We start from the raw sequence: 27,335 nt of genomic DNA, 5'->3' as shown, positions 1-27,335 counted from the left end.
AAAGACCTAGTTTCGGAGAGCTTATAAATATGTCGACAAAAAATTTTGCTGCAGTTGCAAACGTTTTCTGTGTATTTATGGTTGGAAAAAGTGATTTGTGACGAGGGCGGATTCGTTATTTCCGTAAGACGTCTCATTTAACCCAAATTAACTATTTCCTCCTGATCCCTTCCTATTAATTTTCTTTTATCTTTTTTTGGGCATTTGGTCACTGGCACGAGGGAAGTGCATCTTTCACGATGATATCTGATTCATTGTCTTCATTGGTATCATTAATCAATGCAGTATCTATTACCAATGTAAGTGATGGTGTTGGTGATAGTAGTGTGGCATAGCGGTAATTGTAAAAGTAAGAATTATTCAATTATAATGACTGTAGCCGATAAAAGTTGTTAAATATTGCTCTGTACTTTATTTCGAATTAATCTATTAAGGTATTTCAACTTTTCATAAGTGAACCGACGGAGAATGTCTGTGGAAAATGCAACATTGGGAGCGATAATATTTTCCGGTGCAACACTCCTCGTTTGCTTATTAGCGATCGCTGCAATACACAAAGATGTTACGTCCATTTGGAGTGAATTAGATTCGGAAATTGTTTCTTTCAAGGTTCAAGACTTATTTACTGGATTGCTGCTAAAACTATTTCGGTACCAGAAAGTCGAGCCGTAAAATCGCTGCAATACACAAAGATTTATTTATTTAGGTTAAAACGGATGATTTGTGGAAAGAGATGATCGGCCTTGGCGCTGGCACTCCGTCAAATCGCCTACGTCGTCAGACTAGCTACAATATTTATGATAAAGGTAAAAAAAATGATGGTAATGCTTATGACAGTTCTAATGGAAGTAGCAGCAAATACGATAGCTTATCGAGCGGTAACAGTGGCAGCAATTACGGTAGCTCAGCGAGTGCTAGTAGTTATGACAGTGGCAATAGTGATGGTGGTTATGGATACGGTGCTGGAGGAACAAATTATGGTGACGTACCACCAGCCATAGTCAATGAACGATATAACAATCCATACAGTATGAACCCACAAGAAGGTGACTCTTCTATTTCCATTGAAAATTTGCAATGAGTAATAAATAAAAAAGTCGGAATGAGAAATACTAAGGAAAATATGTTTAGGAGATAGACGTTCATTATTAAAATTTGGAAAAAGCGATTAGAAAAGTTTCAAGTATATTCGAAGGAAAGATGAGACTATTACATTTGTTTTAAATATATATGAATTTGATTTCAAGTCCAAAATTTCTTTTGAAAAATTTAATTATTGTGATTACTGTAAATTTCTGTAAAAAATCATTAAGTGATCCCCAGCAAAACGAATTATAATGAAGAACGAAGCATTGAGGCCGAAATTCATCCAAAAGGTTTCGCCCCAAGTAGTGAACCAACAGCGGATGTTGGCGATTACATTTATAGGAAAACACCTAGTACCGGTATTTTTGTCTCACCAACCCGTTATAGTGACTCAAACGGTCAATCCAGGCAACAGTTTCGTCCAGTCAGCGGTTCTTTCATACCTCCAGGTTTCCAAAAAAATGGGTGGTGCAGTATGTTTTTATATTTTCATCTTTTAGTTTACTTTTTAATTGTAAATCTGTTCGCCTTCGTTTCAAATTTCGAGTCAAATTTTAAATTAAACTTCTTTAAACTATTGATCAAAAAAATTTTGGAATTTGATAGAATTTCAAAATTTAATTCCAATTAAATTATATTTTTAACTACTTCAATATAAAATTTTCGTCGACGAAATCGGAAAATTTGATAAAGTCATCATATTTCTTGATTAAACCATGTGATAGAGCTCCGAAAATTTCAGTGTGCAGTTTGGAAAATACTTGTCCACCGGGTTCGCCGGGACCGAAAGGTGAAAAAGGTGTTGATGGCGAAAATGGGATTCCTGGTAAAGATGGTATAGATGGAATTGATGCAGATGATATTCAGCAAGAAAGTCCATCTGGATGTTTCAACTGTCCAGAAGGTCCACCTGGTCCTCCAGGACCTCTTGGTCGGCCAGGTATCCGAGGTCAACGTGGACCGAAAGGTGCACCAGGTTTTCCGGGACGTGATGGAAACCCAGGACCACCGGGAGATATTGGTCCACCAGGACCGCCAGGTATTTTTCCTTATATTTTAAATTCCACATGTTGATTTCTCCAATAATACTTGGTTTTGATTTGTATATAGGATTGGATGGTAAACCCGGAGAACCAGGAGAAAAGGGCGCTGATGCCGAAAAAGTTGTTGGACGAAAAGGCAATCGTGGTCCACCAGGTGACCAGGGCCCTGAAGGACCACCTGGCGATAAGGGCAAGGATGCATCACCGGGGGAACCAGGTCCTGAGGGGCCCGCAGGACAACCTGGCTTTCAAGGGCCACAAGGAAGTGATGGTGACGAAGGTCCAGAAGGTCCATCTGGAAATCCTGGCAAAGATGCTGAGGTTTGTTTTAAAACCAGAAAAATGAATTAAATTCTTTTAACTCACTAAGTTTATTTCAACTTTCATTTTAAAGCTTTTTCAATCCTTAAGTTTGCTACTCATGTCGTGTGGTCATTTATATTTTATAAATTCTTAGATTTTAGTACTGTCCATGTCCGGCACGTGGACATAATGCTGCTCATCGGTTACATGGTTCCAAAGGAAATGATGATAACGAAAGCAAAACAGACGACGTACAATTTAAGAGCGATGAAGAAAGTGGACAATTCGGAAAAACTGATTTCGAAAATCCTAACGATAGTGATAAAGATTATAAATCACGACGCACGCTGCTTTGAAACTACCGTTGTAGCCATCGTCTTCCATTGAATATTGTATTCTATATTTTGGAAAAATTCTATTCTTCAGTCATCTTTTTTTGTATTCATGGAAGCCATTATTTCATTGTTCATTATTCTAATTTTCTTCCAAGTGTTCGTTAAATCAAAAAATAAAAAGGTTAATCGAAACTCGTAATGTCTCGAAATATAACAAATCCATTAGACTACAAATTGTCATGCTGGATTGTTTCTTGGACAAATATAAAACTACTTCACTTTTATATTCCATTATGCAATCATTTATTCAACACTCATCTTCCAGTTGTTGTGAGCTTGTCTGTGAACTTACCTGTTGTAGGAGTGTCTCTGCATTGCTTGGAGTGTTGCAGCTTGTTAGCAAAGAATACCTGCACTGCTTAATATGTTTAAAACTGTTCCCAATTTTACTGTTAAGATCTTCAATTCACAACCAAACTTACATTCGATTGTTGGAGAGTTGTCGGTTCTTAGTTCAACTAACCTTTTCTGTTCTAAAAAAAGAAACTTTTCCGTTACAATGTTGAAATATTGTAGAGGTCTTCCATGATCTAACAGTCGCTCTTATGAACAACTGATAAGATATCGAAACCAACTCGTATTATATTAAGAGAAAGATCATCTGGCAGTGACGCCTTTTAATCACAGTAATTATGCACTTTCAGTTATCCAGTATCAGCAAGCTTCAGTTTAATTGGTCTTGCGCACTCATCAATTTTTCTTCATTTAAATTATTCGCATCCTTTTACTTTTTTCTCTTTATTCCATACTCATCGACAATACTTCTATGAAATTACCAGTATATTATCAACACAGATTAATACCAGACTAAATAACATAGTTGTTAATGGATAAAATTCATTAAACAGACTCCATTACACAATACATTTGTCTATACAAATACAGCTTTCCTAACAAATCCTTGTAATTTTTGAACATGCGTTTTCGTGAAATTTGTGAAATGATGCAACGGACTTCAAATTAATTCGTTTTCCAATGAATTACAACTTTTCAAAGCCTTTGTTTCGTTCTAAATTCAAAAGGATTTTTAATTTTGAACAAGAACCAGAACAAACATCGGAATGTATAATTTATCACAAATCAACTTTTGAACAGTAAATCATCGACCACTTTCTTTTGTTTTCTTAGTGGACAACTTATCTCGAAATAATCCACAATATCTGTGTTCTCTTCGACAAAGAGATTCTTTTGCGTTTGTCTATTCTCACTGTTTAGAATACAGTTTTGCTCCAATTCCTGAACGTAGTTTTTAAAAATTTCATTTAACTATACCGTTCCGCCTCATCTAATCTATACATCATTTACACGTTGTGAACTGTACAGACACATAAAAGTATGTATAAGTAGACGTAAATAAAATTCAATTCAGAAATAGATAAACTCTACCTCATAAAAATATAAGGCACTGGTACAGTTCATTGCAAACAACTGTCGTGATTTCAAGCAATTCTCGAAGCATCTCATAAATGATCGTGCTGTAACTACTATTTCCGCAAATCCAACCAGTATCATTTGTGGGAAACGATTTGCGCTTTGACATCCGTTACTGCAAATATGTATGGAATTAAATGGAATTAGAAAATTGGAGGCTATTTTTGAGCCTCAAAAAGATACATATAAAAGAAAGTGGTGAGAATTATAACCTTATTAAATCATCCTCTACACAAATCTTCTCATAATAGTTAGCATATAAATTTGGTTTGAGCTGTCTGACACCTCGTGACGTCGCTACTTCTCTAAATAAGCTACAACCGTTTTCGTCATAAACAAAAGAACGACATCCGAAACTGCGTCCTTTATCATCCTAAAAATTTTACTTTAATGATCGACAGAGAATGACCCATTTCAGAATTAAAATTTTGATTTGAAAACTCTAGAATTAGGACTTTTGTTTAAGCAAAACTTTTCTTTGTCCTCTCTTCTGAACAAAATTTGGATTTAAGTAGTTTAATAATTGGTTAATTTGGTGGCTTTCAACAAGAAGTCTAGTTTTATTTTCAAATAATGGTTCGAACTTCATTCATGAAACTATTTCAATTGGAGCAAACCTCATTCCTAGATATTGTAAATAGTAAATAGAAAATTGAAATAAACGAACGATGTTGTTGGTACATGCATCGATACATGCATCCAAATTATAAGCCTTCAGATCTATCTGACTGACACTGTCAAGCTTAAATCCTGGAGTCCGCAGATACTTAGTAATTGTGCCTTCTTTACATGTCTTTTGATTTGTATCTTCTTTAGTTGAAACATTTAGTAGTATGGTATTGCCTAATTTTCCGTCTGGAAATATGAATTTAAGATAAGTAAAAATCACTCGCAGTTAATTTGATTACCGCAAACTTCCTAAGATTGTTTTTTCCTTTAAAATTTATGAATGAGGACAAGCCTATAGAATGAATTGTTGCTTTCTTCGATTTTTTTACATATTCCAAATCACAGCCATCAGCAAAAGTTGGCTCCAAATAAGAATGTTCGTAGTATTTGAGCAATCTGCAGAAAGAAAAAAAAAATTGGAATATGAAATCATTTCTAGGAATTGATGAATTTTCAAGCATTTAAGTAAATAATAAATTTGAGAAAATGGATGTGCTAATTCTCTGTGAATCCATTGTAAGGAATATTTAAGAGAAAACTTACTTTGCCGGTGGTTGATCACCTTGATGAGAAAAGAAATCGCAAATCTAAAAGGAGATTAATTTGGGAAAACTTTTTGTTTTTTTTTTTTTTTTTGCAACACACGAACTCCTCCTGCATTCTCGTTTCCAGTGCAACTGACAGAAGTGTTCCATTTCGCAATTTTTTAACTGGTAGAAATGTAATCAGCGTTTGGAAAAAAGTTTTTATGGCTCGAACTTAATAACTCTAATTGTGCAAATTCAAGTATAGAATATATTTTTGAAATCTCAAAATGTTTGCAAAATTAGGACCCTCTCCGGAAACTTGAAAAAGTACCTTATTAGCAAAATCATACACTAATGATCGACAACTGTAAATGCCATTTTGTGATTGCATACATCGTTGCTTACATTGTTCTAATTGCATATTGATTTTCCGCTCGTACGGTTGCGCACTGATAATAATGCATTCGTTATAGATTCGAAAGCATGCATCACCTGGAAAGATTATCAAGTATTTACACAAATGACCCGCATAATTGAGATAAAGATAAAATATTCCCAGTATTACGACTATTTCTTGAGGATGGAAATCTGGAACCATAAATATTACGAATAAAGCTCCGGTTACGCACTCAGATCTGGTGCGCCAATGATCAGATCACGTTGCTGACTGCGCGATGCAATATTCTCAGTAGTGGAGAGCTGGAATTTTGTTTTAACATTATTTGACTTCCTGATCGTTCGTTATTGTTGACTTCTATCAATATTTATATCTGTATATCAGAATTCTTTTTTCAATTGAAAAAGGAATAGGATTTATTAAGTACTATCTTTTTACAAACACATGAATCAGTGATGAATATATCTTTTTAAACTTACTCCTTTGCTCTTGTTCGAGTGTTCTCTGTCTTTATGTTTGGCCCCATTAGCTGCCTTTGATATAGTTTGCGTAGGAAAACTGATGCCAAATGCTGTCCTACGTCTTTTTCCCGCACTACATGTTTTAATTTTTTAAAGAGAATAGAGCTTTAAATTTTACGAGACTTAAAATTTTCTAGCCTTAAGTCGTTTTATGAACATATTTCAAATTCATGAACATGCAATTTAATGGAAGTAGTTTACTTCTCTTCCGCAATCAAGCGTTAGATGTTACTTCCATCTTTTTCCCAGAAATGATGCTTTATTAAACATGAAAATGATGGAATCTCCATCATTTGCCAAATCCAGGAGATGTTCATGAAATTTAAGATTTAAAATTTCAAAAGAAGCCCATACTTATTTTGACCCATGTCGTATTCATGTTTCATACTGAAACACTCCCTTAGCGATATGAGCACAAGAAAGCAGAATAATAGCCATGTCCTCATCTAAACATGCAGAAGTGAGATATTATTGCAGGAATTCTATAACCAAATGAAAGCAGATATTCAGAAGCAATTAGTCAAAAAAGAAAATTGTTGCGCCTAGGAAGGAATTTTCTAAATGAAATGAAGTAGACAGTGTTCTGATGGAAAACTGTATAAAAAGGTGAAGTCATTTTAAAAGGCAACGGAAAATATTCTTTTTCTCTAAAGTATTGAATTTCAGAGGCTGCTGTGAATGCATCGGGTTCGGTGGGTGAATGACAATAGCAAGAATGTTGACAAGTGACCCGAATTACAGAGTCGCGACATGTTCATTATATCATTTATTGCCTTTGAAAGTTAATGATAATAGTGATTTAGTTGGTAGAACTACATAGATGACTTTTTGTTCACTTATGTTATTCTGACAGTACCGTACCGACACTTTTCGATGAATTTTGGGCAAGTGCTCATTTTTTGTATTTGACCAACCCAAAAGCAATTTCCAGCAACCATACCGTGCACATTGCATGAGTATAAACCCAAGTATATCACAATATGACCAGTAGTAGTAGTAAGCGGTATGGTAATACATCAGTAAATCATGGTAAAGTAAACGCAATTTTTGAACAGTCTTTTGTTTGATTTATCTCTTTCTTTATGCTGAACTTCCGTTAGTCTTTTTGACTGTAAATAACCTATACTACCGAACTTACGCTACATGATGAGATATCACAAAATATTATATTGCTTGACTATGAAATCTTTACAGTATACACTGTCCACTTCAACCACTTTTCGTGTATATATTTGGTTTATGTTATTTTTATATAATTCGTTGTTACTTCCTTGCAAAAAAGGACAAAGTTTTCACTAAAAACGTTTCAGAATACACAACTATTTACAATTGTGAAGATAAAGCAAAAGTATGATTTAAAATTCTTGCGTACAGTACACTCGCTCTACATGTCTCTTAAAACCCATGTCACATGACCTTGCGAGCAATCTGAAAGGACTCAAAGTACAAAAAATATGTAGAACAAACAAAATGTAGAAAGAGTTACTCAAAATGTATTTAGGATTCAAATAACCACTATTCCTCCGCAGGATTTCATCTCTGTAGAGAACTCGAACAGCAGCGAATGTAAAGAAAACAAAATGCAATTTGATCTTTAACGAGGACGGTAACCAAGTTTTAAATTTGAATTTTTGATGAAACATATTAAGTTCGTGTCAAATAAATATGTCGAAAAAGTCTAAAAACTCTTTTATAGTTTCAAAAAAAAAAAATTACGAAATGTAGCTATATCTTTCAGATATATCAGATTAAATTATCATACCAATCCATAATTTTGCCAAAACAAAAGACTGTAAGCAAATAAACACATACAATAAGCACATACAAAAATGTTTAAAATGTTTATACATACATAACGAAATCCAAATGCCAATGAAAATTTGATGAGAAATCAGCAAGACACAGGAATACAAGTATTTATGTGTCTGGAGAATTTTTTTTACATCAATTCAAACTTTTCTGAGAACTAAAACATCTTAACAGCTTAAAAAAGGCTAGCACATTACTATTTTTACTGCCTTAGTTTTATTTCCAAATCAATTCGTCTCCCCACTTTTATGAAGATACTCTTATGAAAATAAAAACAAAATCCAATAGAGAAAATACTATTCGCTGCTAAATAATACAAAGAAAAAAGCACAAAGCAAAGTTAGCTGCTAATTCTGATTCACTACATACTGTCCTAAATGCAACACAGTCGTACCATTTATAAATATGTAATAATGAATACTGCAGAGATTTTTATTTTAATGTACTTATTTCTAATGAGCAATGAAAAGTAATGAAAATTTTGGAACTTATCCCAAATCAAATTCAAAATAATATTTGGTAAGCAACTGAAATTAGCCGAGCCGTGGTTTTTTGACTGATATTGCTTCGTTATACTGATTTGAATTACTTATGTTGGTAGAGGAACTCGATAATAGATTACCGACACTGTCAGTAGATAACATATGCCTTACAACCGTTGCTGCCAAATACGGACACTCATTTTCTAGCGCGACCCAATCCTAAATATGATCCTTGTAAGCATAAGAGAAACACACGACACAATTTTACGTTTTGAAAAGATTTACAAAATAGAAACTTGAGAAGTAAACAGAAGATATACGTGGGAAGCTGGCTCAATAATAACAAGCAAATAAACAAATATGAAAACAAGCTTGGATAAAATTTTCAAGCTCGATTATGTGATCCATAGTGTTTCCTCCTTTTCCTACTATAAGAAAAATGTACCTCATTATCAATGATGTAGTTGCGATGTTTTTGCAGTAAATTCAAAATTTTCCACTTTAAGATAGAAGCATTATACATGTCTGCAGCTCGAAGACGTTCACAAAAATTGTTCGGTGATAGATCTCTTACCAAAATCTCTTGGCACAAGCTTTTCAAACGATCTAGGCAAAATCTAAAAAAATCTGTTTAATTGTATTACAAAATTGCGATTAAAGTGAAAAAAAGTCACCGGTCTGCAGCGGCTAAGATCTCTAGCATTCGCTTTGATGATTCAGAACAGTTATCCTTGTAAATGTATTCCAGTACACATGCCATCGTTTCTGGAGTTATATCTTCCAAATTTACCTAAATAATTAAGTCATTTTTTAAACGAATAAAGACAGTGTTACTGAATAGAAGCCAACGTAAACTCACCTCTCCACTCACGCTTTCCTGATTACTCTGATCTCTAAACATGGCCTGGAAGAAAGGTGATCGTGCTGATAGAATTGCTTTATGACATTTAAAGGAACGCCGACCTACGTGAAGAGTGAAATCTGAAAAGTCGCCACTATCTAGCAATTGTCCCACATCACGTCCTGAAATAAGCAACAAAAGCTAGGAATAACTAATAGCTTTTTGAGCATGAAAATTTATTGACTCATTCATTTTAAATTATAAAAAAATCTACATATCCCAAGAATCCTAAGTAATAATAATAAAGTGCAATTTTATATTAAAAAGAACTATTTAAGTAAAGTGGGTAGCATCAATTTAACATTAAGACGATAAATTTTATTCTGTAATATGATGAACTCACAAAACTTACCTATAAAATGAGGATCAAGGCGTGTTCTAACTTCATCACTAATGCCCAAAGCAATTCCAGATATTGGAGAACCATTACTCCCACAAAAAACATCCAGATCAGGTTCAATATCAGTACAATTATAGTCCCCGTACACGGTCAACTCTACACCAACAGTTAAGATATCATCCGGTAAAAATTTAGCAACCCGACTCTATAAAAACGAAAAACTGAAAATCTTCGCAAAATTCAAGAATTTTGCATTTTATTGGTTGATAATCTTAAGGACATGATTGTTAAGAAATCACCTAACGTTACAAAGCAAATGAAGGAATGCCTTGCCATATTTCATAAAGAAACCTTCAAAGTTTCAGTAGAAAAGAATTTTGATGCAGTAACAATCCCACCACGATTGATAGTGACAACACTTTTGTTCAATGCACATCCTCGCGGACCATCCGCAGCTTCAATGTAGAAATTTACTCGAAAACGCAGTTTTGCAGATGGACATTCTGAAGTATAATTGTTAAGATTTTTTAAATTTCCTTAAGGACGACAGCACGATAATCGAAGATTTTGGTGTTGATAGATCATATTACAATCGGCAAATAAGCAAATTTATTTTGAAACTTCTCTGAAAATGAAGGTACTTTCTGTACTTAGAATATTAATACTTAATCTAATTTATCGAAAGCAATTCATATACTCACTGAAAATTTGAAGAAATAAGGAAAGATATCCTCGACATTCTTCATCTTTACCGCAAGGAAATAGTTTCAGTCGAAATCGATAATCACTGTCTGTAGAACCAAACATGCTAAAGAATATTTATTGAATACATTATAATACGCATATTATTAAAAACATGAAATTTTACTCCGACACTTTAGAACACTCAATTCTCAGCTAAAAATCTGATTGCAATTCGAATGGGAAACAAGAAAGTGCCTTTTGGATCAGAAAACCAGAAACAGATTAAAGATTTCATCAATTATGCGTGCAGCGTGATAGGTTTGAAATTATAAGTCAATAATTCTTGATTTCACAATAATTGACCTTCAGCGGTAAATGGTTTCAAACAAGTAAAAAATTTAATACTGCGCATCAACACACTAGGACAAAAATTTTCTGGACTATAAAGCGTTAAAGCAACAGTAGTTATTTACTTCCACAGCTTTAAATGTGAAACAGCTTTGAGCCCTCTACACATAATACTCTTAACACTAACTTTGACTCGATGAAATCGCCAGGTGATGACAATTCTTGTTGCGCCGAGAACTGTGCAACACTCCATTTATGCATGAAAACTATAGTATCCATTTTTGTAGCACATGCTGACATGTAAACAGCACCATCCAGATTTCTACATAACCCATTATTACCACCTGATCCAGAACTCGGCTGGGAATTTTCCGTAACACCAGCACGTTGCTGCGATAATTCTCTACTGTATTCCGCCAACATCTGTAATGATATTATTAGAAATATCTTAATTACCTCAATGGCCCAGAACAATCTTAAAGTTTGGTTTGAGTTTTGCCAAAAAGAAAGATTAAATAATGGTTTAGTAATCAGTCAATATATGTACATATATATACTTATATAGAAAAATAGAACTTCAAGAACAATTATGACAAACATTTGACCATAACTGCTTCGGCCTAATCGATCGACAAAAGACAAAAATAACAAGTTTTGATTATATTGAAATGGCATAAGAGAAAGAAGTACAACAGAAGGGACATCCAGTGAGGCACCATTACTAACTTGTCAGAGGCATTTGTCAAGCAGATGTATATACGTGGTATTTTGGAATATTTCCAGTACCATTGCTCATTAGAATACTGGTCAGGTAGAAAGCTTTAACCTTAGGTAGCACTTCCCCAGCCTAATTATTGTAATGGCCGAGTCTGGAAATACAGCACGCAGAGAGATGAATGGAGGATGAAGAGAGGAGGCCGGGCAAGGATATACAACGGGCAAGCGGAGTAGGATGGGTGTGGATTGCCGGGGAAATACTCAACTCTCTAAGGTTTAGTTCAGATAGCTTAATTAGCATATTTGTTATTGATTTACCAACGTGCCTAACTTTATAGTGTCGTTTAAACAAGTAACATAGAAACCTCTTCTCTCTTCATTTAGTTACTTTTCTCTCCCATGTACAAATTTTACTAATGGTTTCGTCTTTTATTAATTTAAACGTAGGGTTTGAACTCTCTTATAGGTGCTATGATACTATGATGAAAGATTGCTTATTTATGACTATAATTTTTAATAAATTTGCCCCACTAGAATTACTTGAACTGTAGGTGATCTACCTGACACTTATTGTGAATTGGCAGTCGTCGATACGATTTAACTGTTGAATGATACATGTTCCAAGAGATTAAACCGAGTGAAGTAAACACGTTGCCAATTTTGAGAGATTTTTGAGAGACCTCTCAATTTTTATTGAGAGAAAATATTAAAAGAAAATACAGAAATTACGAATTTATGGAACAATTTACTCCTGTAGTAATGTACTGTGCTCCTAAATGGATCTCATTTTTCTCACTCTCCACACTGGGCTAGATAGCATAGTTTATCTTTTAATGAAAACATATTTATTTTTCTCGTAGTCGTAAAATTTTACCCTTTAAATTTTCAAATGGTTTGTTGAGCGATGTAGTTCTCAATGGGATGTTGGCAGCATCGTCAATCAGCAACAAGTTTTTGTGTCCAATAATCTATCAGTTGGATAAAAATCTAAAAACTTCTGTCATTTTATTCTTATCTTTATTTGAGGTTATGTTGATAAATGAAATAACAAGGAAAGAAAAAAGAGCAATGAGAAATGTTATACAGTATAATTTACAGAAAGAGGTAAACTGGACATAGGTTTTTTCTGAATTTTTAAAAGCTTAAATAAATCTTTTTTAATGAATCAAATTCTTCTCCTCTTTCTTGTTTTCAGTGTTAATTACTTTCATTTAACTTGTATGTGTTTTTTTTTTTTTTTTTTTTTTTCAAATTAAGAATAATAGAAAAATTTGACTTGTATTTCTTTCAGTTGCTGTCTTTAATGAACGAAGCTAGTCCCTTTCTGAGGTAAGATACAAAAAAGCTTAATTTAAGCAATGCTTCACAAAAACTCCGTATTTTTTTTTTTCTCTATGTTCAAACGACAATGAAGTTGTAATAATTATTAAAGTTTAACTGGAACAAATGAAGTTATCGGTAGCTTCGTTCTTCTCCTTATCACCTATTTTTGGATTGGGTAAAATAATGATTGATTATTATGAGTTTATTTTTTAGTGATAAATCAATTTTGCGCAGCATTTCAGCGACCTCGAAATACTTTCAGAAGAATTCTGTCTTTGCTGAAAAATTGTTAAATTTTATTTTTGTAAGAGAATTTTTGGGACTAATTTAGCAAAATAATATTCCTACAATTTTTGCACATGTGAAAAAGCAGAAAATAACTGAATGTTTCAAAACAATGTTTATGAGTTCTGACACAAATGGGTGCCAATGTGCAATGCACTTTTCCAATGATCATTTGAATTTGCTAATTTTCCATAATTTTAGGCCAAATTATACTTATGCAGTTCAATGAGGGGTGATCGATGCGGTCCTTGTAACACAATTTAAAAGCATTCAAGTTTACAACAACAAATAACTTCTTATGAGCAGATATATGCAATTTTTCTTCTAATTTTTTAATCGTTTTGTCATATTTTGATTTCGCCAAAAATTTTTTTATGCCTGAATCTAACAATAAAATTGCCTTTGTCTCTTGACCCAACATAACTGCGGAGTTAATTCATTCCTTACTTAAAAAGGTTTGTTGATTTCAAGGAATTTGTTTGTTGAATTTTCGAACGGAACTTTAAAATATATAAAAAAGAACTTGAAAATATCAACATTTGGTTCTTGCACATTATTACTGATGATGGTGCTGTATGATTTCTTCATGATAATATTTTTTTAATTTCAGTCACTATGCATTACAAATTATACATGATTTTTAACAGCAATTGTTTCCAAGTTATTCTTGTACATTTATAAGATTTGGATAAGTTCAATTTCAGCTATGAAATCAATATTTGTTGGAATACCGTGTAGATCGTTTTTCTGGCGGCACTATCACTATAATTACATTACTATCTTTACACATTTGATCCATAGAAGAGTTTAAAAATTTCCCCTTTTCTAAGAATATTGAAAAGAGCTTTTAAAAACCGGCACAAATTATCATTCTATTACAAAATATCGTATCCTAGTTGCTAAAATATCCGATTATTCTTAATGTGCATTATATTTGTTTTATTAGTCAAATGAAAGAAAAGGAAAAATACTAGAGATTATCATCACTTAAATTACCAAGTTCGATTCATTCACTTGATCCATTCAATTAGTCGATCAGCCTGTTATTTTCCAGTTTATCAAAAAATCCTCTCCAGTTAGTTGAGAGAGAAATTGAATTCAGACATGTAAAGACACACAAAACGAAAATATCATTCGTAGTACCTAACTGGCGCAATCCATCAGCTCACACTGCCCGCATTTCATTAAAATCACTAAAATGAAATCTTCAGCTGTAGGATCTGATTCTCCATCACTATTCATATTAGTTCTTTATCTTTAATAAATCATTTTTCAATACTTCAATAATTGTTTTTTGATGTACTCAGGTCTACTATGTTGTAAAATGAACTGATAAAGTGTTACATCACATATGTAGTTACATTAATGTTCTGTCAGATATACATTTTTGTTTCCTTTGATTTTTGACGATAATTCATTTTGGACTAGTTAAGATTTGTTTCAACACTTACGAAAGTATTACGATACTTTGTTTTTGTTGAGTTTTTGAAGCCACAGAAAAAAGCTTTTCGGTAACTTCACAGTTGAAATTCTTAAAAATTGGAAAGTTTAGTAACGCGATTAGCACCAAACAGCTGATATTAGCTTTTCCTAATTTTATTCTTAAAAGTGATGAAGAACTTTCCTGCTTTTTTTTTTGATAACAGAAATATTTGAATATTTAATGTTTCACTTTGATATGCTGATATTCATGAATTCCGTTTAATTCCAAATAGAATTTTTGCAAACTATTCATAAAGGGAAAGGTTTTTTATGCTCGTTGACCCAATCCAACTAGTTGATAGATGATCTTATCGATCTTTATCACTTCTATTCTTCCCTTCCTTCTCTTTATTCTATTTCTAACCAGAATCTGCATTATTTCCCATTATCTGTCTCTGTCAACATATATTTTTTACGGCAATCAACTTCCTGAATAATACCTGTTATGATTTCGGTCTCGTAGATGAGGCACCGAAATAATTTAATAATAGTTAGACATAAAGGTATTTTCACTTAGAACTTCACATATACCGTCAATGATAAATTACGTGCAGCAAATTTGCCAACCAATCGATAGGCCATTTTTCTTGGCTTCTGATCTAGCATTCGAGGACATTTTTGAAATTTTCTAATTCCCTTCCTGCGCAAGACGAGGTAATTAATCTTCATTTGATCAACCTCTCATTATGATTATTGCTCCCAATGAATCAGAATTCAAAAATTGATCATTGTTATTAAGCTATCAAAACTTTTCTCTTTCCATTCCTTACTTCTACTATAGAATACTTCTTATCCAATGTGACTCTAACAGTAAATTGGACAAATAAAAATCTGACCAGTGAGATCAAGAAGCATCGAATGTACTTACTGTTTGATCTTTTCTCATTCAGCTCCACAAACTCTTCAGGATGTTCTGTTTGGCAGTGATAAAGATGCCTTTTCTTGAGATCCGTGTGTACGTACCGTGAGTAGTGCACAACTGTATCACTTGCAGTTCAAAAATTTTTCATCTTCTCTTGCAGTCTGCTACCAGACAAGATATAATGTGAAGGGAAACTGAACAGGCAGAGAGAGAGAGAGAGGCTTAGGTGTCAGATAAAGTGCCTTTTCGATGGATATGTTGTGCTCAATTCTGTCGTCGAAATTGTAATAGGTGTATATACTATAATATAAATTTTGTATTTCAGAATTTGCAGAAATGTAGGAAAAATTCTATTTAAAACTTCTTGCATTGGTATTAATTTTAATATAACTTCACGATTTCAATAAGTCATATTCGTATACTTTATTCCTTGTTGCATTTTCGATTGTAATTTCATGGAGTTATTCACCATCTTTTCAATCCTGCGAATTCTTTAAATAAAGGAAGTTTTATTGTTCAAAGATTTATATGTTTCATTTACCTGATTGTTCCGACCAGAAATTAGCTAAATAAGATTTGTTATTCGATTGAAATTCAAATTAATGGTTTGAAATGATTGGAATTTTGGGAACACAGAAGTGTGATAAACGAAAACGGAATAATGTCTCATTACAACACTTGAAAAGAAAAAAAAACTTGGGAGCATAAATACTTTGAAAGTTCTTGAAAAAATCGATGAATTACTTCTATCCTTTTCTGTTCCTGATAAATGAATAAGAGTAATGATTGGAATGTAAGAAATCATTGTAGTCGAAGAATTTTGATTTAGCTTAGTGTATTTTCTATACTCATACTTCATAAAACATCTCATTGTCAAAAATATTGAAAATATTACTCTTCTTTGCTTACTTTTCAAATTTTCCGTTGAATTGAATAAGAACAAATTGATTTTTTCAGAGTTATAATTTACTATTAATCTGCTCACATAGCAAAATGCGATGTGCAAAGTTATGTGCAAACGATGTAAAAATAATGGTAAACTAATGATTGTAAAATAAGTTTTGAGACATATCACATGAGGATATTTCATTCCTCCATATTCTATAAAAGCTTGTCTGCTAAAACTAAAATTGTTTGCCAAAACACGTTATTTGTTCAATCTTTAGTGTTGATTAACATTTACTAGTTGTCTTCAGTTCATTCATTAACTGAGACAAATGAATTAATAGCATAATTAAGGTAAGGTTTTTTTAAATTTGTAAATCACATCTTTTACTGTATTTATGTGTTATACTTACAGATAACTTAAGATATTACCATACACTTATGATTTCCGCATATAATTTTCGCATTTTTTATTACTACATCTTCATTAAAAAGCTGGAAATGGCGACTGTTTTCACGGCGACATCATTTATCATATGTGTATCCCCAGACTCCAAATCATTGACTAATCACGTTTGTGATTGCTTGCCTTACAGAAATGCAATGGTGTTAAGAAGCAGTGGAATATTATTTTCACGAAATTTACTCTATATTGTAATCGCCTTTTTCATTGTAGGTTCTTTTAATTAATCCGTTAATTTGTCAGTTATATTAAGTTAATTCCGTAGTTTACAGTATGAAAAAACTTACTTTTTTGGTTTTCATTTAAGTCGAATAATATCAAATCCTTATAGAGTTCGGTGCGTAACGTAGAAACCATACCGATTGATAACTCCCTCGCAGATGCTGAAATAATCAAAGGTGAGGACTTGGTGTAAAATTCATTTCATAAACTAATCATGGATCTGAATTCATATGCAGACAATAGCAGAAATACGGCAGTCAGTAGCAGCTGTTGTAATTATTGCTTATCACTCAGATGTTATCATTGCTGGTGATAATGTGTACCACCCTGATGAATTTTTGTCAGATTTCACGACAAACTTTGTTGGCGTATGTCTGTTTGCAAGATCCTCAAATCGACTAAAAACAAAGAAAGTAGTCTTAGTTCCTTCTTATGCTTTATATTCATCCAACTGTAATGATCCGCATTCTGAACCGAATTTAACCATGTTACAAATGATCAGATTGCGTTACAAATAAAAGCGTTGACCTGGTACTTGTATTGGATGGTTCCGGTTCAATTGGTGATGAAACTTTCCAATTGCTTGTGAGTTTTAGCCTATAAAAAGAATTCATCCTAAAACGTTTAGTCAAAAATTTGGATTCATTCATCTAACATTACAAATTTCTAGTTCAATTTAAAGTTTCATTTGATAAGCACTTAAATTTTTTTCGTTTTTTGAGATCAAATAACAATACTCAAGATATGAAACTAAGAGCCAATTAATTGTTAGTTATCAGATTATTTACAGTTATTGATGTAATACATACCTTACTTTATTTATCCTATTAATTATAGCTCAATTTCGCAGTGCATATCCTACGAAGGATAAATATCACGGAGGATGGTAGTCGAATGGGTATCATTCAGTATGCTGAGAATCCTCAACTTGAAATTACACTTAATCAATACAGTCATTCTAATCAGGTTTCTTCTTTTTTTCTTTCCTTCCTTATCGCAGAGAATTTGACACATTTCTGTATTATAGTCTTATTTCATTTCATTTGACGGATTAAGCATTAAATTAATGTTGATAGCTGTCATTCCACTTATAGAATCTTATTAGCAATGCCTAAATATTACAGTAAATATTGAACTTTTCGGTTTAAAATAATTTTGAGAATTAATTCAACTAATAATTTGATTCAGTATTAAATAATGTCAGATATACTAGAAAATTAGTTTTTATTTTGGGAAATAATAATCAGTCTGGAAATAATCAAGAACTACATTTCTGGTGAACACAATGATTATATTTATATCCGTAGATTTAATGATTTGTATTGCGTAAACCATCTAACATGATTTATGCATTTTTAAATATTATATAATAACAAAAATTATCAATGCACTGATAAGAATATTGTCTTGCCTTTAAAAAACTAGAATATTGCTGATAGAAGTAATGCACCGATCGCGGTTCAACAGAATGATGTTATTCTTCCAGATTTATTTAAACATAATTGAGGAAATTGCTAAAATTTTGATCAGAGTGGTAGTGCTTTGTATCAGATCAATTGCAATCATAGTGATATAATTAGGTCATCAAATATCTTCAGAAGAAGCTGTTCTGAATGGTTTTTATAATTCAATTCAAGGATAGCAAATAAAATGTTGCACATACTGGAAAATTTGTTTTTGTCAACATTTTTTATAAATTTTTTGTACTGAGACATTATTATTACACTATGCTATCACATATTTTGATTCTAAACTTTGAAACCTTGAAATCAATCTCATCACATTTAGTCGAGAACTGATAATATGTGTAATCCATTTCTGTTCAAAGCACTAAAGTTGAGATTAACTGGTAATAATTTTATCTTTTTAAGTGTTTTGACCTAATTTCTTTTCTTCTCCATTTTTACCTAATTATTATTTCATGTGATGAAATCTTCGAAGAAGGAAATCCTACACAAATACGATAAATCAAATTATTGAATTAAAGTTACATATTTGCTTATTAAATATATTTAGAAATCTTTTTTTTATGGCAACAATATTTGCTGGTCTTGCTGTTTTTATAAGCACAAAAGATATTTACTAAACATGGTATTTGAAGACTTTGTAAATAACTGATCTTATCTAATAGCAAGAGAATTTCAGCGTTTGCAATACTCGAGATTTTGGTGAATTACGTCTGCATCCTTTCCACTCATCGATGACAGTATCTTTAATGTTATAATCCATAATATTATAATATACGAAATATATAGTATTAATTAATTATTATTTATTTTGATTCTTATTCTATTAAAAATGTTGGGCAATTCAAAAATATAGCAAATCTTTTGCACCTTTCGCATGCTGTTTTCCTTACAATTGCATTTACTCAGTCCTCTTACATAGTGACGTTATTCTAACGTCAAGAAACTAATTTATTGTAAAGTCTTCGAAACCAGACAGTCTATGTTTTTCTGCTTTTTTAACTTTCCGTTTAAATTTCCTTATTCCAAACTATTCAATAATCTGCTCCAATCTTTCTCAAAACTATTTGAAACTCTAACTTAAAAATGAAAAGTAGCTTCACTCTTGATCTCACTGATTCTGTTATTGTCACTTTGGATTCTTTAGATGAACAAATTAAAGCTTCAGAGTCAGGCTATTTCAACAATACTTAAATATACTTTTTGTAGTAAGGAAAAAAAAAAATTTTTCCAATCCATTTCTAGTTCTCATTCGTTTTCATCCTACAGAGTGATAAATATCTCGAAATTAATTAGAGGAAGGATAATTGATCGAAGCGGTTATATATCTAAGGAAATGTACAATAAACTTTCCAAATGTTTAAATTGCTGGATTAGAGGAAAACTGTCATTTTCATTTTCACTGATTTTTTTTTCTCTTATTAAATAATGCAGTTTTTCGAGAAATTCAGAATAATCATATAAATCAGTGGAAGTCAAAAAGTGGTCTTCCTTTTTTTTAATTTGTACTTATTTATTATAATAATATTAAGTCTGCTGTCGCAAATATGGTAATGTTGTTGAAATCCCAAAGTCTCTTTCATTTTATTCAGTTCTCCACTTCCAACTTCCAACTTCCAACAATATAATAAAATGTGTTTGAGATGGTCGTATTATCGCCTCTCAGTAACTATTAATCACCAACTGTTTGGTAGATAACTGATTTGGATAGATTTTGTTGGCTTATGTGATCTATTTCATTTACTTCGTTTCACTTGCATAACAACGAACACGGCAATATGATGTTGATAAGAGGGATTTCTTGGTTGAAAGACTTTTTCTGTATTTATGAAATTATATAATGTCGTTTTAGACATTGTACAAGTTCTTTTAAAGAAGATCATGCAAAATTAGTTTTAGAACTTTTTTTTGCTTTTCAAATTAAACTTCTGTTTAGATGGAATGGGCTATCCAACGGATTAAATATCTGTCAGGTGCAACAAATACGGGAGCTGCGCTTAAATTTGCTCTGGAACGAGGTTTTCAGGTATCGAAATCCTTTGAGAGTAGACTAAAGATTTCGAGATTTTGAGACCATCTTATAATAGTAATCAGTTACTTATTTATAATCACTGTATGAATTATAGAAGTAGTTCATTATAAGCTTTCGAGTACTTCCCGGAAGGTGTTGCAGTGATTAATTATTAAACAGATCATTCGGTCCCTAATGCTATAATCATTTTTGAGAATGCACGAGGAGGTAATATTCCAAAAGTAGCAGTAGTAGTAACCGATGGTCAGTCTCAGGACAGTGTTGCTGAAAGCGCACAACAATTGAGAGATGCGCATGTGATGGTGTATGCAGTTGGTGTTACGAATTTAGTTAACGTACATCAGTTACATCAGGTAATTATTGCTACATTATTAATAGTTAATGATTAGTTGTACCTCATTTTACCTACAATTTTAATTAATTTATTAATGAACGATAAATCGAACATGAAGATTTATTTTATTGGAGATTGCAGATAGCTGGAAATCCAGCAAGAGTGCTTACGGTTGAATCATTCGACGAGTTGAGCAAAACTCTTGCAGATTCACTTACTTGGGATATGTGTAAAACTGAATTTAGTACGTTTTCTAATTTGCTTTAAAACCTTTAATCTGCTTTGAAATAAGTTTTACTTTGTGGCCTTGTAATTCATTGATTAATCCTCAAGTTCATTTTTATATTTTCATACCTTGAGCATTGCACTTCTTTCAAGTTAGTGCAGCTAACAGTAATCTGTAGAAGTATTCATCATGTCTTAAGAAAGCTTACCTGTAATGCTAATCGTTGTGTGTCTGCCAGTAGTTACAATATGGATAACATAACTGATATAATCAATATATTTGAAAATGTGTATCTTTTTTGAAAAATGTGAAAGTGTGTATTTGCGCGTTATCTATGATATCTCTATGAGAACTAACGCATTAGTCTAATTAGCACATTACCACCATAAATAGGACCGGGCACACCTGATATAATCTGTGGTCCGGATCGGATTGGTGTGCGAGCATCAACAAAGAATCCATTTGACGGGTACGTCTTTATTATGGATCATTTTCATAAAAAAGAATGCCGGGCGGGTCCCGAAGAATTTCCAGATGCTCGAAGTATCGGTATTACTATACCGTTCACCGAATGCAACATACATCGATATCGCTCAGTAAGGAAATTTTTTCCATAATCTTCTGATAACACAAAACTTAATCATTATTTTATATGCTTCTTTAAGAAATTTTAAAAAAAAAATTTTTTTTTCTGGGCGAGAATATTTCTTGACTTTCTAATTTTTGTGCGTTTCATTCGTTTCATACCATTTAATTATGTTTTCTAGAATTCTCCATTCTTCCTGATCTTTTTTTTTATTAGCTTTATATTGTTTATTTATATTTTTAGTTGAGCCCACGAGGTATCTTCGTTGAAATGACAGTTGTCTTCATGTTTCATGCGCTGTAAGTAACTACAATAATTACCCCATTCTGTAATGGAAGTAACTCAATAAAAAGAACTTGTCGAGTTGCTAACAGTATCTTAAACTCGTAACTTGTATTTCAAATTAAAAAAAGACCATATTGTAGATTTATGACAAAAGTTGATCAAATGGTGAAAGTGCAGTGTTTTTATATGGAAGCTGATAAGTCCGTATCAGTACCAATGGAAGTTAGGTATGTGCCTCATATTGCTAATGTTAAAATGTTGTTATAGCATATGCAGCGTTGCGTTATCAATCACCCCGGCAAATTGAACTGTGTAGATAGAGTACGTGACACGGTAGTGTCTTCTATATGTTTATAATAGAAATAAAGTTCTTTTGGAATAGAGGTGAATATATAGTATCATGTAATGTAGTCGCATTATAGGTTTCTTGACAATATAGACAACTGCGCATTGCTCTTCTTGATATGGCACAAATGTGAAAGAAAATAAGCTTACAGTTTTGAACGTATTTTGGCAATATTTAGCATGATCACAACACAGTTTCGTGAAAAGATGTACGAGATGCCCCGTTGTCAATACACCCTAAGGCGTGGGTCACAGGACGGACCTGTTGTAGAGTATGCACAACTTGGTGAAAATGTCTACCACCGTTGGGAATGCCAAGATCAGACTGATACATTTGGAATGCTTGTGCATTCATGCTACGTTGATAACGGTTTTGGCGATCGAGTAGATATTCTGGATAATAAAGGGTATGTTAATTTCTTCTTTACCAGCATTCGAGACGATTTCAATTGAATGGATAAACCAGTCAATATGTTAATAAAGAAATATGAGATGAGTAGGTAAGCAGATAAAAATAAAATTACAGTAAGAGAAAGTAAATGAAATAATAAGTGAGACAAGTAACTGATAAATGTGTTAATCATTTATCAAGATATTATCCTTTTTTTTAAGTTTCAGTTAAACATAACTGAAATTTTGTTATAGATGTGGAGTGGATGCTGTTTTACTGATGACCCCAGAATATGATGAAACATTGAGACTAGCAACGAAGCCGTACCATGTTTTCAAATATGCCGATAGACCTGTATTACAATTTCAGTGTCAGGCATGTCATCAAAAGATTGAAATACTGAGAAAAGCCTTTACTTAATTATTATCCAATTATGAAAATGTAACCAATTTAAAGGCTGGAACATTCTTTTGCAACTTTAATGTCTGGATATCTAAAGTCGAAAAGAGCTTTTTTTTAATTTCAGATAACCTTGTGCCTTAAATTGGATGCAGGCTGTATCGGACTGACACCGCCAAATTGTCCGAAACTGGAACACAATCATGTACACAATCATGGTCATGCACATGGGCAAAATGAAATACGCCGTGCTCGGTCAGTCTTGGAATTTAATACCCTGGATGTATTTACGCCACAGTTACATATTGTTGAAAATTTACCACAGTGTTCTAACCCTACCATTCAATTTCCTTCATTCTATGTTGTAATAACTGTTACCAGTATCATACTAAATATCCTCTTGTCTACTCTTATATCAGTACCATTTCTGAAATCTAGGAAGAATGGTAACGTATGAGGAAAACATAAAATGAGGCAGTCAGTCAGATCAAGAGTCATTTTATCTACTTGTAAAGATTTCCAATTCCTCCAAAACTCTTCCACAAGTTAAATTGCAAGTTAAAAGAAGATGTCCATCCAATGATGAAATATTTTTTCTTTCTTCTTGTGTTTCTCCCTCTCCCTCCCTCTCCCTCTCTCTCTCTCTCTTCCCCAAAACGATCACATTACAAAGCCCTGATGGTTTGGTCAGTCATCTTCATCAGTGATGGCGTATGCAGAAGTGAGACGGGTGTCTAATTTTATTCTTGTCCTATCTTCTCTTCTTGTATCTATGTGTGACATATGTGGCTGTCCGTTATGTCTTATACATATATATATACATGACACTGTAATAAGATGATATTTATATTATTTTTCTAAATGAACGACAAAAAAGGAAAACAAGCAAATTTCCATTTAAAGCTTTATTCCCAACGTTCATTTCTACACCAGTTGTTAGCTTTCGTTTCAGTATTTCATAAGCATTGATTGTTCATTATAACATGACTAATAAATTAATCTTGCTCTTTTGTTATATTTCTCGCACAAAGGTAAGTTATGTTACGTACTGGTACAAAATGCCAACTTCACACTTGAATTCGGGAAAGTTAATTACGTCACTGGCCTTACCTTCCTTTGCCAATAACCAGTTCTTTCATCCAATTAGAGAAAGAAGAATTAGGTAAGAATTTATTTCCCATCCAACCTTCGCATTAACCTATCATTACAAAACGCATTTTGATAACCAAAAAAAATTTCGAGATTTATTCAGAATCTAAGTGTTTTGAGCTTATTTGAAATGCATTAAAACGCGAAGTGTTGTATTTGAGTTGATAAAACAGTGAAGTATATACAACTTGAAATTTAGAAAAGTAATAATTTATTAATAACAAGCATTTATTTGACATCTACAATAGATATACAAAATGCTAATGCTATCCTAATAAAGCCGATGAAAAAAAATCACAGAAATTAAACAGAGTCGAATGTGTCTTACTCATTCCATATATACAATGAAGAGGAAAGTTTAGATTTGAATTAACATGTATCAAGTACTTCATAGCACATATAAATATATTAACTTTGCTTGATACAAAACATATATATTTGAAACGTTTGCAACGAATAACATTTTAACCCAATTTTATGATTATGATCACGAGTTAAACAGGCCAAGATTCAACTGTGAAACACAAAGTGAGAATAAAGATAGTATTAACTTCAAAACATATTTAGCAAAAGGGAAAATATGAACGGATTCTCTGTAAGAAGTAAAGTCTAAAATGCCAAATATCGTATTTTGGATTTTAAGGCGTAAATTCTTAATAAATGAAAGCGAAACTTTCGAATCCAAGAAAATTTCGTTATGGGATTGACGGTGTGACTAATTTACAACTATAATCCACATCAAAAATAAAATAACTCAAGGAATCACATTCCGCCTTTTCAAATCCGCCTTTGCATCTTCAATTTCTTTTTTCAGTTCCTCTCGGGCCTGATGACAATCGTTGAATGTTGCAACACCGTACAGTACATTACACATGGCATAAATCCCAAGTAAAAAAATGGCGTAAATTGGAAGATAAAGGATAAATTCATAATATTTCCTCGTAAAATTATGGGTGTATGGTAACCAGTCATACAGTAAAGCAACCCAAATAGCAATTAGTGGAGTGACATGCAAAGAATAGACAACAAGTTGCGATACCATAACCTAAATATTAAAAACTTAGTAAGGGTTAAGATAAATCCAGGGTCCAAACTTGTTGAGATCCAAACTTTAGCGTACCTTATGTAACCAATAAAACTACATGTCAAGATACAGCTATCATATTTTTTAACAATGCGTGGTATAGATGCAAGCTAAATTATATTGCCTCAACTTCATCTTTGTTCCTACAGAACACAAACTTTTTGGTAACTTTACTTGTACTAAACCAACTTGCCTTCCATCTAATTATCAAAATCTGAAAGAAAATTTAGATCCAGTCTTACCTTCAATAAACTTCAGCAACGAAATTTGCAAATTGTAAATTGTGAAGGAAAATGTTTCATCCAGTTCGCAATATTCCCACAAAGCTGAAACAAATAACAGACTCAAGTTCCACCAAGCAAAAGAGATCTAGCTTCAAAGTATTAGTCAAACTAATTCGCTTGCTTTAGTGCCTTCCAGTTCTCAGTTAAATTTCAAAAACTTCACCGACATGTTTCTGTCTCATAACTTAGCTATTTATAGTATATTGAATGGTAAAACACGAAAAGGGTTCGGGGATTTATGTGTAATGCTCAGCTAAATTATTAACCCCAGAACTTTAACGAAATGAACTCCTCATGTCATCTTTGAACTGATGGAAAAAATTAAAAAAAAAACTTTAAGGTGTTGGTAAAAGAATAGTTGTATTCGAAAAATAGTTGACGAGAATCGCAAAATTTTAACCTTATTTTATGAATCATATTTTATTTAGCAAGCAATAATCAAGACAAACACAGATGATCATTTTATCAATTATTGTCTTTAGTAAGACAGAAGACCTCAGTAATATGTTCTTAAAAGCACACTGACTGATTAATTTACATACAAATGAACAATAGTGCCACTTCCTTCTTCCAACAAAATAAAATTTCAAATATCGAATTTACACAATTTTATAAAAATCACAGTAATCGAAAATACCTAAGATGCACAATACCTGCCAACATGACGAATTCAAAGACAAAAATAAGTATTTATCATTCGCACTAATATAATCAAACCAAGGAAAACTGGACAACTTTTGATTTCTCGCATTCTCAACATATAAATTAATCACCATTCCAATAAAAATTTAATATTTCCTGCTGTATCATATTTATTATGTATCACATTTATTATGATTTCTCAAGAGAAGTTCCAAATCAATTTAAGATGAAAGGACATAATTTAATTCTAATTTAATCGTAATCCTAATTCTAATTCGTTATAAAAGGATATAAGACCGGCGGATGACAGCTAATGTTTTTACTTGTTGAAAAAGTACATCCATAAAAAATTAAAGAAATACGAACTAAGATAAATTAGGAAATTTTTAAATTTCAAAGCTTAGGTATGTTAAAGTCAATACATACAAGAAAATACGAGACATAGGCACACTTACAATCTATGAACAGGTTCTAAAATCCATTCTCAAATTAGAATACTAGCAAATGCACCAGATTCAGAAAAAATTCCTCTTCAATATCTACTTTCAAAATTTATGCACAAATTAAAGAAAATATACGGAAAAAAAAATATAAGTCAGGTCGCCCAACCATAGCCACTTTGCTTCCTTCAACTTTCTTCCTTGCCGTAAGTTCGTATGATTTTATGGGAAGGTTTGACTTATAAAATCCATGAAAATCATAATAAATCTGCTCGAAACTGCAATTTATGAAAAGAAGAATGATACGTAATTAGATATGAACCAATAACTAAAATTCTTCAAATTACATAAAGAATAAGACGGTATCCACTAATAAATCTCGTACTTTAGAAAATTTGATATTTATTAAAACAGCGTACTGTTTAAAACAAGAAATAAAGATTCTTGGTTAGAAAATACAATTGATGACAAAGACAAATATTTAGCAAACACTTGTA

At 32.3% G+C, this 27,335-nt stretch overlaps 6 protein-coding genes across 8 annotated transcripts, besides 2 other annotated features; 3 read left to right on the top strand and 3 right to left on the bottom strand.

Moving 5' to 3' along the window:
• Positions 1-733: 733 nt before the first annotated feature.
• Positions 734-2,788, top strand: Bm7561 (Uncharacterized protein; the record flags this gene model as incomplete). The annotated part of the gene is made up of 5 exons (XM_043076832.1): positions 734-1,046; positions 1,314-1,559; positions 1,829-2,125; positions 2,197-2,450; positions 2,594-2,788. The coding sequence occupies 5 exons, from the start codon at positions 734-736 to the stop codon at positions 2,786-2,788; spliced, it is 1,305 nt and encodes a 434-aa protein (XP_042932766.1).
• Positions 2,789-3,907: 1,119 nt separating this feature from the next.
• Bm4248 (Uncharacterized protein) lies at positions 3,908-6,818 on the bottom strand (the record flags this gene model as incomplete). Of its 2 annotated transcripts, XM_043076830.1 has the most annotated exons (10): positions 3,908-4,063; positions 4,214-4,373; positions 4,471-4,631; positions 4,926-5,113; positions 5,271-5,323; positions 5,471-5,514; positions 5,786-5,946; positions 6,084-6,153; positions 6,331-6,445; positions 6,727-6,818. In XM_043076830.1, 10 exons carry the CDS (start codon positions 6,816-6,818, stop codon positions 3,908-3,910), a joined length of 1,200 nt encoding a protein of 399 aa, XP_042932764.1. The 2 variants fall into 2 exon arrangements, with proteins under 2 accessions (XP_042932764.1, XP_042932765.1); XM_043076831.1 differs by lacking the exons at positions 6,084-6,153; positions 6,331-6,445; positions 6,727-6,818 and having other exon boundaries at positions 5,786-5,875.
• A 1,896-nt stretch (positions 6,819-8,714) lies between these two features.
• Positions 8,715-11,359, bottom strand: Bma-bath-41 (Uncharacterized protein; the record flags this gene model as incomplete). Its single annotated transcript, XM_001900705.1, has 8 exons — positions 8,715-8,882; positions 9,109-9,280; positions 9,338-9,453; positions 9,523-9,686; positions 9,917-10,109; positions 10,256-10,407; positions 10,606-10,712; positions 11,124-11,359. 8 exons carry the CDS (start codon positions 11,357-11,359, stop codon positions 8,715-8,717), a joined length of 1,308 nt encoding a protein of 435 aa, XP_001900740.1.
• Positions 11,360-12,574: 1,215 nt separating this feature from the next.
• On the top strand, positions 12,575-13,490 carry Bm619 (Uncharacterized protein; the record flags this gene model as incomplete). 2 transcript variants are annotated; one of them, XM_043076828.1, is made up of 3 exons in its annotated part: positions 12,575-12,757; positions 12,945-12,982; positions 13,463-13,490. In XM_043076828.1, 3 exons carry the CDS (start codon positions 12,575-12,577, stop codon positions 13,488-13,490), a joined length of 249 nt encoding a protein of 82 aa, XP_042932762.1. The 2 variants fall into 2 exon arrangements, with proteins under 2 accessions (XP_042932762.1, XP_042932763.1); XM_043076829.1 differs by having other exon boundaries at positions 12,683-12,757.
• Positions 12,729-12,757: a sequence feature (Short protein (BM_BM619, VIO91181.1) was converted to a misc_feature.).
• Positions 13,463-13,490: a sequence feature (Short protein (BM_BM619, VIO91181.1) was converted to a misc_feature.).
• A 3,501-nt stretch (positions 13,491-16,991) lies between these two features.
• Positions 16,992-23,696, top strand: Bma-cut-6 (Uncharacterized protein; the record flags this gene model as incomplete). The annotated part of the gene is made up of 13 exons (XM_043076827.1): positions 16,992-17,162; positions 17,285-17,351; positions 17,678-17,760; positions 18,013-18,141; positions 20,578-20,667; positions 20,868-21,026; positions 21,149-21,251; positions 21,627-21,829; positions 22,063-22,118; positions 22,245-22,331; positions 22,629-22,856; positions 23,095-23,215; positions 23,367-23,696. The coding sequence occupies 13 exons, from the start codon at positions 16,992-16,994 to the stop codon at positions 23,694-23,696; spliced, it is 1,827 nt and encodes a 608-aa protein (XP_042932761.1).
• Positions 23,697-25,356: 1,660 nt separating this feature from the next.
• On the bottom strand, positions 25,357-25,808 carry Bm3675 (Uncharacterized protein; the record flags this gene model as incomplete). The annotated part of the gene is made up of 2 exons (XM_043076826.1): positions 25,357-25,433; positions 25,715-25,808. Coding segments are annotated over 2 exons (171 nt in total), but the record flags the coding sequence as incomplete, so codon positions are not given.
• Positions 25,809-27,335: the final 1,527 nt, after the last annotated feature.

This window comes from Brugia malayi (genome assembly GCF_000002995.4).
Source record: "Brugia malayi strain FR3 genome assembly, contig: Bm_v4_Chr1_scaffold_001, whole genome shotgun sequence".
Taxonomy (NCBI): Eukaryota; Metazoa; Nematoda; class Chromadorea; order Rhabditida; family Onchocercidae; genus Brugia; species Brugia malayi.
This window is presented reverse-complemented; position numbering and strand designations above follow the sequence as displayed.